Below are 15131 nucleotides of genomic sequence, written 5' to 3' on the forward strand. Positions count from 1 at the left end.
ACTTTGCTCGACTCAGGTAACTAGGACTGGGGCTCTTGTCACCCTGGCAGAACAGGTAACTCAACACTGCAGGGCAGAAAGTGGTACAGTCAAAACACGGGCACAAGTATTTTTCTTTCAAGTATTCTTCTACAAAAGTTCCAGCAGAGCACAGTACTACACTGGGTTGGGACTCCTGTCCACTTCTCTGAACTCTTTACTCTTCTCAGCATGCAACCAAGTCAGCACTGCAATCTTATGATATGTTTACACAGGCAGATTTATCTGACAGATTTTTAAAGCCAGGAACAGACCATAAACAGGGAACCGGTCATAAAGGAAAGACTGAGATTTCTCCTCTCTTCAAATCCATTCCTGGTTTTGGCTTCCAAAATCTGTCAGATCTGCCTGTGTAAACGCACCCTTACTCTACCTCAGCAACTCTCAGTACAGATCTAGTGAGAGCAAGTCTGTATCCCTCAAGTATCATTCACCTGTATTACCAGAGACTTGCCAGTAAAGAAAAGTTGTATTCTACTGGGACTCAGTTATCATTGCACCGGCACCTACACACAGGGCAGTTTCTAGGTCATTTTGGCAACAGGGCAAATTTTGATAAAAGCGCCCCCCCCCACCTCACTCAGTTCCGCTCTGGGGAAGAAAGGGGGGCTTTTATCAAGATTCAGGATACTAGGAAGAAGCAGTGTGTGTATTGCAGCATAGAGCAGTGCAGCGCTCCTAACAGATAATGTTCTACTTAATACAAATTCATCATACAGGGACTCACAGGTGACGTCTTCTTTGATCTGAGGCGTCACTTTCACTTTTTCTCTCCATCCGGCTCCGGCTTCCATGACTGTTTCTTGCAGCTACAATTCATCTCTTCTGTACCTGCCAGACAGACATCTCCGGATCCGCAGTTCCAGAAACTTCCTTCCCCTTTCCCACCTATAAGGTCCCAAACTGTATGCTGGGAGAGCTGGATGACCTCCATTACACTGACATACAGGATGCTGGGAAAGCTGGGTGACCTCCATTATACACTGACATACAGGATGCTGGGAGAGCTGGGTGACCTCCATTACACTGACATACAGGATGCTGGGTGACCTCCATTACACTGACATACAGGATGCTGGGAGAGCTGGGTGACCTCCATTATACACTGATATAGTGACATACAAGAATAGGGGAGAGCTGGATGACCTCTATTACACTGACGTACAGGATTAGGGGAGAGCTGGGTGACCTCCATTATACTGCCATACAGGATTAGGGGAGAGCTGGGTGACCTCCATTATACTGCCATTCAGGATTAGGGGAGAGCTGGGTGACCTCCATTATACTGCCATTCAGGATTAGGGGAGAGCTGGGTGACCTCCATTATACTGCCATACAGGATTAGGGGAGAGCTGGGTGACCTCCATTATACTGCCATAGAGGATTAGGGGAGAGCTGGGTGACCTCCATTACACTGACATTTAGGATTAGGGGAGAGCTGGGTGACCTCCATTATACTGACATACAGGATTAGGGGAGAGCTGGGTGACCTCCATTATACACTGACATACAGGATTAGGGGAGAGCTGGGTGACCTCCATTATACACTGACATACAGGATTAGGGGAAAGCTGGGTGACCTCCATTATACTGCCATACAGGATTAGGGGAGAGCTGGGTGACCTCCATTATACTGCCATTCAGGATTAGGGGAGAGCTGGGTGACCTCCATTATACTGCCATACAGGATTAGGGGAGAGCTGGGTGACCTCCATTACACTGACATACAGGATTAGCGGAGAGCTGGGTGACCTCCATTATACACTGACATACAGGATTAGGGGAGAGCTGGGTGACCTCCATTACACTGATATACAGGATTAGGGGAGAGCTGGGTGACCTCCATTATACTGCCATACAGGATTAGGGGAGAGCTGGGTGACCTCCATTACACTGACATTCAGGATTAGGGGAGAGCTGGGTGACCTCCATTATACTGACATACAGGATTAGGGGAGAGCTGGGTGACCTCCATTACACTGATATACAGGATTAGGGGACAGCTGGGTGACCTCCATTATACTGCCATACAGGATTAGGGGAGAGCTGGGTGACCTCCATTATACACTGACATACAGGATTAGGGGAGAGCTGGGTGACCTCCATTATACTGCCATACAGGATTAGGGGAGAGCTGGGTGACCTCCATTATACTGACATACAGGATTAGGGGAGAGCTGGGTGACCTCCATTATACTGACATACAGGATTAGGGGAGAGCTGGGTGACCTTCATTATACTGATTTACAGGATTAGGGGAGAGCTGGGTGACCTCCATTATACTGACATACAGGATTAGGGGAGAGCTGGGTGTCCTCCATTATACACTGCCATACAGGATTAGGGGAGAGCTGGGTGACCTCCATTATACTGACATACAGGATTAGGGGAGAGCTGAGTGCCCTCCATTATACACTGACATACAGGATTAGGGGAGAGCTGGGTGATCTCCATTATACTGCCATACAGGATTAGGGGAGAGCTGGGTGACCTCCATTATACTGACATTCAGGATTAGGGGAGAGCTGGGTGAACTCCATTATACTGACATACAGGATTAGGGGAGAGCTGGGTGACCTCCATTATACTGACATACAGGATTAGGGGAGAGCTGGGTGACCTCCATTATACTGCCATACAGGATTAGGGAAGAGCTGGGTGACCTCCATTACACTGACATACAGGATTAGGGGAGAGCTGGGTGACCTCCATTATACTGAAATACAGGATTAGGGGAGAGCTGGGTGACCTCCATTACACTGATATACAGGATTAGGGGACAGCTGGGTGACCTCCATTATACTGCCATAGAGGATTAGGGGAGAGCTGGGTGACCTCCATTACACTGACATTTAGGATTAGGGGAGAGCTGGGTGACCTCCATTATACTGACATACAGGATTAGGGGAGAGCTGGGTGACCTCTATTATACACTGACATACAGGATTAGGGGAGAGCTGGGTGACCTCCATTATACACTGACATACAGGATTAGGGGAGAGCTGGGTGACCTCCATTATACTGCCATACAGGATTAGGGGAGAGCTGGGTGACCTCCATTATACTGCCATACAGGATTAGGGGAGAGCTGGGTGACCTCCATTATACTGCCATACAGGATTAGGGGAGAGCTGGGTGACCTCCATTACACTGACATACAGGATTAGCGGAGAGCTGGGTGACCTCCATTATACACTGACATACAGGATTAGGGGAGAGCTGGGTGACCTCCATTATACACTGACATACAGGATTAGGGGAGAGCTGGGTGACCTCCATTATACTGACATACAGGATTAGGGGAGAGCTGGGTGACCTCCATTACACTGACATACAGGATTAGGGGAGAGCTGGGTGACCTCCATTATACTGCCATACAGGATTAGGGGAGAGCTGGGTGACCTCCATTACACTGACATTCAGGATTAGGGGAGAGCTGGGTGACCTCCATTATACTGACATACAGGATTAGGGGAGAGCTGGGTGACCTCCATTACACTGATATACAGGATTAGGGGACAGCTGGGTGACCTCCATTATACTGCCATACAGGATTAGGGGAGAGCTGGGTGACCTCCATTACACTGACATTCAGGATTAGGGGAGAGCTGGGTGACCTCCATTATACTGACATACAGGATTAGGGGAGAGCTGGGTGATCTCCATTATACTGACATACAGGATTAGGGGAGAGCTGGGTGACCTCCATTACACTGATATACAGGATTAGGGGAGAGCTGGGTGACCTCCATTATACACTGCCATACAGGATTAGGGGAGAGCTGGGTGACCTCCATTATACACTGACATACAGGATTAGGGGAGAGCTGGGTGACCTCCATTATACTGACATACAGGATTAGGGGAGAGCTGGGTGACCTCCATTATACTGCCATTCAGGATTAGGGGAGAGCTGGGTGACCTCCATTATACTGACATACAGGATTAGGGGAGAGCTGGGTGACCTCCATTATACTGACATACAGGATTAGGGGAGAGCTGGGTGACCTCCATTACACTGACATACAGGATTAGGGGAGAGCTGGGTGACCTCCATTATACACTGACATACAGGATTAGGGGAGAGCTGGGTGACCTCCATTATACTGACATACAGGATTAGGGGAGAGCTGGGTGACCTCCATTACACTGATATACAGGATTAGGGGACAGCTGGGTGACCTCCATTATACTGCCATACAGGCAGGGGCGGTCTTGGCATTTCTGGGGCCCCAAGCGAAGTTATGTCTGGGGCCTCCCCCTCGACATGCGTTCCAAAACAATAGACCGCTGTGTGTTGCCCCCAGTAGTATATACCTCTTGTGCGCTACCGCCAGTAATATATACTCCTTGTGTGCTGCCCCCAATAGTATATACCCCTTGTGTCCTGCCCTCAGTAGTATATAGACCTTGTTTGCTTCCCCCAGTAGTATATAGACCCCTGTGTGTTCCCCCAGTTATATATAGCCCCCTGTGTGTTCCCCCAGTTATATATAGCCCCCCCCGTGTGCTCCCCCAGAAGTATATAGACTTCCTGTGTGCTGCCCCAGTTGTATATAGACCCCCTGTGTGCTGCCCCCAGTTGTATATACCCCCTGTGTGATCCCTGACTAGTATATAGGCCCCCTGTGTGCTCCCTCAGGGGTATTTAGCCCCCCTGTGTGCTTCCCCACTTGGATATAGACCTCCTGTGTGCTCCCCCACTTGGATATAGACCACTGTGTGCTCCCCCACTTGGATATAGACCCCTGTGTGCTCCTCCAGTAGTATATAAACCCCCTCTGTGGTTCCCCCAGTAGTATAAAGACCCCCTGTGTGCCCCACCAGTATTATATAGACCCCTTGTGTGCTCCCCCAGTTATATATAGACCACCTGTGTGCCTCACAAGTAGTATATAGACCCCCTGTATATTCCCCCAGTAGTATATAGACCCCCTGTGTGCCCCACCAGTAGTATATAGACCCCTGTGTGCTCCCCCAGTAGTATATAGCCCCCCTGCGTGCTCCCCCACTTGGATATAGACCTCCTGTGTGCTCTCCAAGTTGTATATAGACCCCATTCTGCTGCCCCAAGTAGTACATAGACCCCCTGTGTGCTGCCCCCAGTAGTATATAAACCCCTCTGTGAAGCCCCAGTAGTCTATAGCCCCCCTGTGTGCTCCCCCTGTTATATAGCTCCCCTGTGTGCTCCCCCCATTTATATAGATCTCCAATGTGCGCTCCCCCAGTTAAACAGACCCCTGTGTGCTCCCCCTCCCATATAGTATATAACACAATAAAACAAACACTTATACTCACCTGAGTCCGGGCGTCTCCTCTTCTCTTCACTCTTGTGGCGGCAAGGGTTTTCCCTGCGATCACAAGAGGCCGCACTCCCCTTGTCCTGGCGCAGATGCTCCAGTGATGTCACTGGAGCACCGGCACCACAAGGACAAAGCTGCCACTTGTGACCGCAGGGAAAACCCTTCCTGCGGCCACAAGAGTGTCTGACAGGAAGGGGGCCAATGTCTCCCGCCCTGTCAGTGCTGCAGCATGTAACTATAAGCGCTCATAGTTACAGTTCAGATGGCAGCAGCGAGCGGGGCAGCGACCCTGTCCAGCGGTATTAAGCACAAGAGTGGGGCATGGGGGCCCCCCTGGATGTTGGGGGCCCCAAGCGATCGCTTGGGGTGCTTGGTGCCAAAGACCGCCACTGCATACAGGATTAGGGGAGAGCTGGGTGACCTCCATTACACTGACATTCAGGATTAGGGGAGAGCTGGGTGACCTCCATTATACTGACATACAGGATTAGGGGAGAGCTGGGTGATCTCCATTATACTGACATACAGGATTAGGGGAGAGCTGGGTGACCTCCATTACACTGATATACAGGATTAGGGGAGAGCTGGGTGACCTCCATTATACACTGCCATACAGGATTAGGGGAGAGCTGGGTGACCTCCATTATACACTGACATACAAGATTAGGGGAGAGCTGGGTGACCTCCATTATACTGACATACAGGATTAGGGGAGAGCTGGGTGACCTCCATTATACTGACATACAGGATTAGGGGAGAGCTGGGTGACCTCCATTACACTGACATTCAGGATTAGGGGAGAGCTGGGTGACTTGTCAGCTCTGGCGCCGGGGCGGGGCTTATCGTCGGGGGCGGGGCTTATCACGGGGGGGGTAGGGGCGGGGGCTTATCGGGACATATCGGGGCTCCCTCTGTACAGGATCCCCCACCATATACTTACCTGTCACCCTGCAGCCTCCAGCTCCTCTTCTTGTTGAGTCCGTCCTCTTCTGGCTTCCGGTGCAGGCAGCCATCCTGTCATACACAGCCGCCTGCACAGGAAGCCCCTCTGTCTCTGCCCCAGCACTGTTTCCTTTAGCTGTGCCTGCTGTATGCACAGCTAAAGGTGTCTCTGGCCAGGGGATCTGGAACTTAGATTCCAGATCCTCGGGCCAGTCCTGATGATGCGGGGGCTCGGGCGCCTTCTGGCGCCCCCTAGCTGTGGGCGCCCCGTGCGGTAGCCTGGCTCGCCCGCCCCTAGAAACGGCCCTGCCTACACACAAGCTATACTGTCCTTGGGTCATTTCCCCTTACTGTGGGTGGTGGCACTGACAGTCCGGGTGGGTCATATCTCCACTCTGGACTACCGTGATAAGCTCCCAAGGGACCCATCACAGCCCGCCAGGTCACCGACCATTGGGGATCAATATAGCCATCCACAAAAAAACTAAAAGCAGGGATATCATTACACCTGTGTGCTGAGTTAGCACTGCTGTCACGACAACCTCCTAACCAGCTAAGCTATATTCCACCAACCACCCATCATAGAAGTGTCGTCACACATAACAATCTAGCAAGTGACCGGTTGTTAGAGATGAGCGGACTTTTGGTCCGACAGTATCGGCGCTCTCTCCTCATGCCTGTGGACCTGGCCGTATAGTTGCGATCCCACGAATATGTGCCCGGATATTCCAGGGATTTCAACATCGATTCCCTGGAATATTCTGGCCGCATATTCCCAGGATCACAGGCATGCTGACAGAGCGAACTGCTTTCGGACCAAAAGTCTGAACCGTTTGCTCATCTCTATCGGTTGCATGCAGCTACCACAGTAGTCTTGCGCTGTACGTCAGTGATCAGATGCAGCCAAGAAAACAGCCTTGTAGAGAGTATGCAGAATGGCAGTGCTAAAGGTACTTTACTTTTTTCTTTTTTTCTCTTTGCTTCCACCTAGTGGTGAACAATTTCTTAAAACCTTTTTAAATGATGACAGAAGTCATTTAATGTTGGGAATGGGTAGCATGGCATAGAAAAAAAGTAGCTTACAGTATTATGATATACTTCAAAACTCTTAACTTTTATTTGTTGCACACTTTTTTGTAAAATCTATATCAGAATGGCTAGCACTGTAAATCCATTTAGTTGGTTGTCCATGCAAAAAACTGCCATTTCCTGGCACTGTTATGGAAGGCCTGGAATCCATCAATGCTGTATAAGTCAGGGACTCCCAAGTGCAAGCTGTGGCTGCATTTTTGTTGATGCTGCAACAAGATGACTCTGTAAAATAAAGTATAGTTCTTGAAACTGAATACCTTGGCTTTTGTGTTCCCATTAAATGAAGCAACAATGTATTGCAACTAGCAACTGTAGCTATATCTGTCTACTCTACACCCACATCATGTGATTTTTTTTGTAAAGCATAGGAAGAGTACTAACCGTGCTCATGTAGGTACCAAAATGGTGGTAATCAGTAACTTGGACAATGAGCTGTCAACAATAGGAGTTAAAGAGCAGCATATCAGAAGGAAGCAAGTTTGCAAACTGAATATATAGTGTTAAAAAAATAAAGGGAACACTCAAATAACAAATCCTAGATCTGAATGAATGAAATATTCTCATTGAATACTTTATTCTGTACAAAGGTGAATGTGCTGATATCAAAATTACACAAAAATTATCAATGGAAATCAAATTTATTAATCAATGGAGACCTGGATTTGGAGGCACACACAAAATTAAAGTGGAAAAACACACTCCATGCTGATACCACTTTTGATGTAATGTCCTCAAAACAAGTACAATGAGGCTCCTTATTGTGTGTGTAGCCTCCAGGTGCCTGTATGACCTTCCTACAATGCCTGGGCATGCTCCTGATGAGGTTGCGGATGGTCTCCTGAGGGATCTCCTCCCAGACCTGGACTAAAGCATCCGCCAATTCTGAGACAGTCTGTGGTGCAACTTGATGTCCCAGGTGTGCTCAATCGGATTCAGGTCTGGGGAACAGGCGGGCCAGTCTATAGCTTCAATGCCTTCATCTTGCAGAAACTGCTGTCACACTTCAGCCACATGAGGTCTAGCATTGTCCTGCAGTAGGAGAAACCCAGGGCCAACCGCACCAGCATATGGTCTCACAAGGGGTCTGAGGATCTCATCTCGGAACCAAATGGCAGTCAGGCTACCTCTGGTGAGCACATGGAGGACTCCAAAGAAATGCCACCCCACACCATTGCTGACTCACTGCCAGGGTGGTCATGCTGAAGGATGTTTCAGGCAGATCGCTTTCCACAGGGTCTCCAGACTGTCTCGTTCTCATCGTGAACCTACTTTTTTATGTGAAGAGCACAAGGCGCCAGTGGCAAATTTGCCAATCCTGGTGTTCTCTGGCAAATGCCAAGCATCCTGCATGGTGTTGGGCTGTGAGCACAACCCCTATCTGTGGACATCAGACCCTCATACCACCCTTATGGAGTCGGTTTCTAACAGTTTGTGGCCTGCTGGAGGTAATTTTGCAGGGCTCTGGTAGTGCTCCTCTTGTTCCTCTTTGCACACAGGTCCTGCTGCTGGATTGTTGCCCTCCTACAGCCTCCTCCACATCTCCTGGCATACTGACCTGTCTCCTGGTAGCGCCTCTGGACTCTATGCTGACAGACACAGCAAACCTTCTTGCCATGGCTCGCATTGATGTGCCATCCTGGATGAGCTGCACTACCTAAGCCACTTGTGTGGGTTATAGAGTCTGTCTCATGCTACCATGAGTGTGAAAGCACCACCAACATTCAAAAGTGGCCAGAACATAAGCCAGAAAGCATAGTTACTGAGAAGTGATCTGTTGTCCCCACCTGCATAACCACTCCTTTGAGTGTGTCTTGCTAATTGCATGTGAAATTGATTCTTAATCAGTGTTGCTTCCTAAGTGAACAAATTGATTTCACAGACATTTGATTTACTTGGAGTTATATTGTGTTAAGTGTTCCCTTTATTTTTATTTTTTATTTTTTTTGAGCAGTGTATTTACCAAAATAATCAAGCCAAGAAGTATACCTGTTAGTTGAGATGAATTTCTCCTAGGGCAGGTCTTTTCAAACCTCTTTGTACTTATAATATTATATAATAAAAGTAGGCATTTAAGTAGAAGCGTGCAATGGTAATTTCCTGATCTCATACATTTTATTGAAACGAGTTGTCAATGCCAAAAATGTCAATGTCTCAATAACTTGTCATGTGACCTTTAGGCATTAATTAGTTTAACACTGTCTGAAGCATAGTGGCCCACAGGTTATTGAGGTTCTGGGGTGCAGATTAATGGGCCTCTATGCAGAGAATCTGCTGATCTCTTCGGTTTTTTATGGGATTTAGGTCTATACCTGCACCTATATGCTCTTTTAGGTCTGTAAATCATAAAGTGTGTGAATGACCCCTTCCTTAAAATCCAGGTTGTCTCCTGAAGTCAGCATTTTGTGCTGGTTGAAAAAAAAAAGACTGAACAAAGGAAGTCATGGCTCAATGCATCTGTCAATCAAATGACTGCCTTCTCTGTGAGCATACAGATGACCAGGACTTCCCGTGTTTGTTTGTTTTTTTGTCTTTTTTTTTCCAACCAACACAAGACTAAAAAGCTGCCTTCAGGAGACTGGACCTGAATACAAGTAAGTATAAATTTTATTTTAAAGCAAAACAAATATACTCTGTTTTAGATTTTGAAAGTTAAATTGATATTGGTTTTACTGATTTTACTTACTGTGTTCATTAGCATTTTTACTGAGCACTTGGATTTCTCTTGTTGCGTTGTAGTTGCCTTTCAAGACATGACTTTTTGGTTCTCTGAAGCGTTTAGAAAACTCCCCTTTAATTTTTTTACAAGTATCTTCAGTAACAAATCTGCAAAAAGGTCAAATACAAGAACATTTCCCTTTTAATCCGGAGGATGTTCAGGATCACAAAATATTTTACATATGACTGGTGAATGCCTTAAAAATAAAGAATAAGCCACACCTACTGACCTAGATTTCCCTTAGCTTCCTGGTTCCTATTACAAGCAGGAACTACCTGCTCAGCAAGTCAGTCATTCTAAGCATATATCAAAAATAGGCAGATTATAATGAGGGTAATCTGGGCTACTGCCCGGGGCCCTATGCTGCGGGGGGCTCAGTGAGATTGCCCCCATTATAACACCACCACCAGTTAATACAGTAGCCCACTTGTCTGCTGCATAGTTACATTATGCTGCGGCAGTAGTAACAGCGCCACCAGCTGCAGTGCTATGCTCTGGCCATTTAACTATGAGCATTCTACTGGGATGAAAAGATGTATTCCCATCGCATTTTTATTCTGTTACTGGATTTGCGAACCCAGCTTCAGATATGAGAGGAGGATGCAAGGAGGTCTTACAGCTTGTTGCACGTAAAAGGGGTTATCCAGCAACAGTCTTTTTCTTCCAAATGAACTAGTTTCAGAAAGTTATATAGATTTTTAATTTACTTCGATTTAAAAATCTCAAGTCTTCCCTTACTTATCAGCTGCTGGATGTCCTGCAGGAAATTTTTTCTTTGCAGTCTGACACAGTGCTCTCTGCTACCACCTCGGTCCAAGACAGAAACTGTCTTGAGCAAGAAAGGTTTTCTATAGGAATTTGCTGCTGCTCTGTACAGTTCCTGTCTCGGACAGAGGTGGCAGCAGAGTGCACTGTGTCAGACTGAAAAGAAAACAAAACTTTTTGCAGGATGTCCAGCAGCTGATAAGTACGGGAAGACTTAAGATTTTTAAATAGTAAAGTAAGTAAATTACAAATCTATATCACTTTCTGAAACCAGTTGATTGGAAAGAAAAAGATTTTTGTTGGATAACCCCTTTAGAGGGTCTCGAAAAGCCTCTTTTGACCCTGTGCTATAGAATAAAAGTATTTTTCTATGTTTTGAAAGCACAGCTGGATATATGAAATATACAATGTGAATTGCAGCTGATTGATTATTTACTTTTTTGGACTTCCTATAACTGCATTTTCCTGCAGTACTATGGGGCTAGGGCTATCCTAGGCTATTGTTTTTGGGTGGAAAACTTTGGTCATCTTAAAGAAAAGATGCAAGATTGGACTAGACCCACCAGACCCTGTCTTAGTGGCCATGCAGGTAAAATCTATCCCAGGGTATTCCCTGGAGAACTCCCCTCCAACAGTTATCACTACCAATGCCAGCCATGCCAATGCTTTTTTGTTTCATAATAGGCACTTGGGAATTCTGTTCTCAACGACTCTGGGAGTCCCAGGCGTTAGAACATTCAGCTTAGAGACCTTTTGATTTAGTTGAAAACTGTTTCATTTTGCCCCATATCTTTTCTATATAAATATCCTATTCACAGAGCAGCCCATATGAATATGTGACTGGTTATTAATCTTTTAAAATTGATTTTAAACTATTCGCACTCAGTACAAGCTTATAGATATTCCAACCTGTATCTCTTCTTCTGAGCTTTGGTTCCTTGCTCATTGAGTGCACCTTCTTCCTTGATATTTGTGCACTCTGATGAATGGGAAAGTAAGTGTTTCTGTAGGTTATTTAAAAAAATAAAAAAAAAAATTATTGAATTATCATTAGAAATATTCAGTGAACACATTTATGCTGGATGTGATGTGATGCTGATCTGTTTTGGCTGTGCTGAGTAGGCGCCTTGGTGTGTTCTTGCTGTCTGCCCCTTTCTTCGCTCCATTTATTTTATTGCTCCAGAATTTGATTCTGCTTCTTCTCACTTCTCTGTATTTTGCTCCCTTTTTTAAGATTAGTTATATGATATTGAGTTGAATGCCCTTACTAATGAACATTAAATTATGACTTCTAACTCCATCTTGGCTTTTTGACTCAGGAGTGGCACCTCAGAGCCTGCCCTCATTCAGCACCAGCCACTGGCCTCACCCGCAGTCCTGCTTCCTTAAAGAGCCTGCCATCTGCCATCATGAGTAGCTACATCTCCTCCTGCTTTTATGGGGCTGCAAGGGTCAAACCTGACCACAGGGGCATATCTAACTACAAAGGACAAATCTGTCTGCAGGGGCATACGTGGCTACAATGGGCAAATCCTGCCCATTGGGCATACCTGGTAATAGGGGGCATATCTAGCTGTAAATGCCAATTCTGGCTACAGAAAGCATACCTCGCAAACAATCGTTAATCATATTACACAGAACAATAGTCGTTAGTTATGATCATTACTACAATTGTTTGCTCCATCTGATCCCAGCAAAAGAAGGAACCATGTGCGTTTACACTGAATGATTAGAGAACAAATGCAGAACTACAGCAATTGAATGTGGAATTACAGCGAACGATTAAGGATGATTTTAGGGTCAGAACTAAATCAACGATCAATGACACACGAACGATTTTTTGATCATTGCCTACAATTACACAGAACGATTATCATTTAAATTTGAACGATATAATGATTTTTCGCAAGATAATCCTCCCATGTAATAGGGCCCTAAGTCTCTATGATCTTGCCACATCTTGCCACTATGATTTTTGCCCATTCCTCAAGACAAAACTGCTCCAGCTCCTTCAAGTTAAATGGTTTACAATCTTCAAGTCTGACCACAGAATCTCAATTGGATTAAGGTCTGGGCTTTGACTGGGATATTCAAAGACATTCACACCTTTCTTCTTAAACCAAGAATATTGCTTTAGCAGTATGCTTTGGGTCATTGTCCCATTGAAAAGGTGAACTTCTGACCCAGTCTCCAATCACTGTGATCACCCAAACAAATGGCAACTGCATTTTCAACAGGCAGTTTTCAGGGGGAGATGGAAAAGTACCCCTTTTTTTACTGAAATCTGTCTATTGGATGCTGTTACTATTTGTTTAGATATTTACTGCAATTGTTCCACTAAGACACTGGGACTGGTAACTTGTTTTAAATTATTTGGAGATCTCTTTGACCTTTAGGGTGGTGTTTGGTTAGTGGTTGCTTAAAGAAGTTCGAAAAAGCATGGCCACTTTTTTCCAGAGACAGCACCACTCTTGTTTCCAGTTTGGGTGGGGTTTTGCAACCTCACCTGAACTGGAGGTTGTCTCTGGAAGACAGTGGCCATGTTTTTCTGATGCTGGATAACCCCTTTAATGGTGTTGCAGCCTCTGGAGCCTTTTACAAAAGGTGTGTGTATATACTGCAGTACATTTTAATGACTAACAATCGCAAACTAGATTGTTTATCGTTAACCTTAAATCCTTTACCATTTTACACAGAAAAATTAGTCATTAGAAAATCAATTATTAAAGTAATAAAAAGTAATTAGAAAAATCAATCAGTCATTAGTTACGATCATTACTATGATTGTTTACTCCATCTGATCCCAGCAAATGAAGAAACGACGTAAAAATTATGGTGTTTTTATGGTACTTCGAAATCGTTAATCGTTCGATTGGGTGAATTATCCCTCCGTGTAAACGCAGCATAACACTGAACAATTAGTGAATGAATGCGGATTTATAGCAAATGATTACCAATGATTTTGGTGTCAGCACCAAACAAATGATGAACGACTTCTTGTTGGTCATTTGATCGTTGCCTGCATTTACATGAAACAATTATCGTTTAAATTTGAACAATATAATGATAATTCGCACGATAATCATTGGAAATTGACTGCACCAGAACATTTTAGGGGCTTTCTAGCAAAAAATGTGAATAAATATTCACATGTCAATTTTCATTTTTTTTTCCCCAAAAAATTTTCTTTTAAAATTATTTTTTTCTCTTTTTTACTTTTTAGACAATTTTGTGGAGATGCATCACATACAATTCAGATGATTTTACAGATTATTTTACAGCTAATATGTACCTTGGGTTGGATGAATTCTTTGCCCAGGTATTGCATAGGTGAATCATTCTTTTGCCATTCATTAAAGTCAGACAGAGGGTTGTTGCTCATGATAACTACAGCTTTGTCCTGATTTATCTTAGATGCTCTGTACATTATCTTCATTGTTCTTCTGAATTCACAAATTTGATCTACAACCTTTGAGGATGGCATTCTGGCAAAAAATGAGCTCTAGGGAAAATGACAATTGAAACAAAGGAATTTCAGATCATTGAATGATTTGAAAATATATTTGACAGTGGTAACCAATATCTGGCTTCTTCTATACTAATGGTTTTGCAGTTTTTCTGAGCCAAAGCCAGAAGTGGATCTAGCAAGAAGGAGTAATATAAGTCCCTCTTTATATACTTCTCAAAAAATAAAGGAAACACTCAAATAACACATCCAAGATCTGAATAAATAAGATATTCTCACTGAATACTTTGTTCTGTACAAAATTGAATATGCTGACAACAAAATCACACAAACATCATGAATGGGAATCAAATTTATTAACCAATGGCGGCCTGGATTTGGAGTCACACACAAAATTAAAGTGGAAAAACACACTACAGGCTGATACAACTTTGATGTAATGTCCTTAAAATGAGGCTCAGTATAGTGTGTGGCCACCAACGTGATGTTGGTGGATGGAGCGAGACATGACGTCCCAGATGTGCTCATTCGGATTCAGATCTGGGGAACAGACGGGCCAGTCTATAGCTTCAACGCCTTCATCTTGCAGGAACTGCTGACAGACTCCAGCCACATGAGATCTAGCATTGTCCTGCATTAGGAGGAGCCCAGGGCCAACTGCACCAGCATATGGTCTTGCAAGGGGTCTGAGGATCTCATCTCTGTAGCTAATGGCCGTCAGGCTACCTCTGGCGAGCACATGGAGGGCTGTGCGGCCCTCCAAAGAAATGCCACCCCACACACCATTACTGACCCACTGCCAAACCAG

At 45.1% G+C, this 15131-nt stretch overlaps 1 protein-coding gene across 1 annotated transcript; it reads right to left on the reverse strand.

Annotated features, from left to right (window-relative positions):
* Positions 1–7392: 7392 nt before the first annotated feature.
* TSGA13 (testis specific 13) lies at positions 7393–14960 on the reverse strand. The gene is made up of 5 exons (XM_069957809.1): positions 14805–14960; positions 14150–14359; positions 11767–11861; positions 10060–10199; positions 7393–7598 (listed from the first exon to the last, which is right to left on the reverse strand). The coding sequence occupies exons 1-5, from the start codon at positions 14958–14960 to the stop codon at positions 7393–7395; spliced, it is 807 nt and encodes a 268-aa protein (XP_069813910.1).
* Between the last annotated feature and the right edge of the window lie 171 nt (positions 14961–15131).

This window comes from Dendropsophus ebraccatus, chromosome 1 (assembly GCF_027789765.1).
Source record: "Dendropsophus ebraccatus isolate aDenEbr1 chromosome 1, aDenEbr1.pat, whole genome shotgun sequence".
Classification (NCBI taxonomy): domain Eukaryota; kingdom Metazoa; phylum Chordata; class Amphibia; order Anura; family Hylidae; genus Dendropsophus; species Dendropsophus ebraccatus.

What these genes read in the sequence shown, in the direction of transcription:
- TSGA13 (XM_069957809.1), bottom strand. Translation starts at nt 14,960, where the DNA reads ATGCAGGACAATGCTAGATCTCATGTGGCTGGAGTCTGTCAGCAGTTC. An exon ending in GCTCAGAAGAAGAGATACAG is followed by an intron (nt 10,200 to 11,766) that starts GTTGGAATATCT and finishes ACCTTTTTGCAG; the next exon opens with ATTTGTTACTGAAGATACTT. An exon ending in TAAAAATGCTAATGAACACA is followed by an intron (nt 7,599 to 10,059) that starts GTAAGTAAAATC and finishes TTTATTTTACAG; the next exon opens with AGTCATCTTGTTGCAGCATC.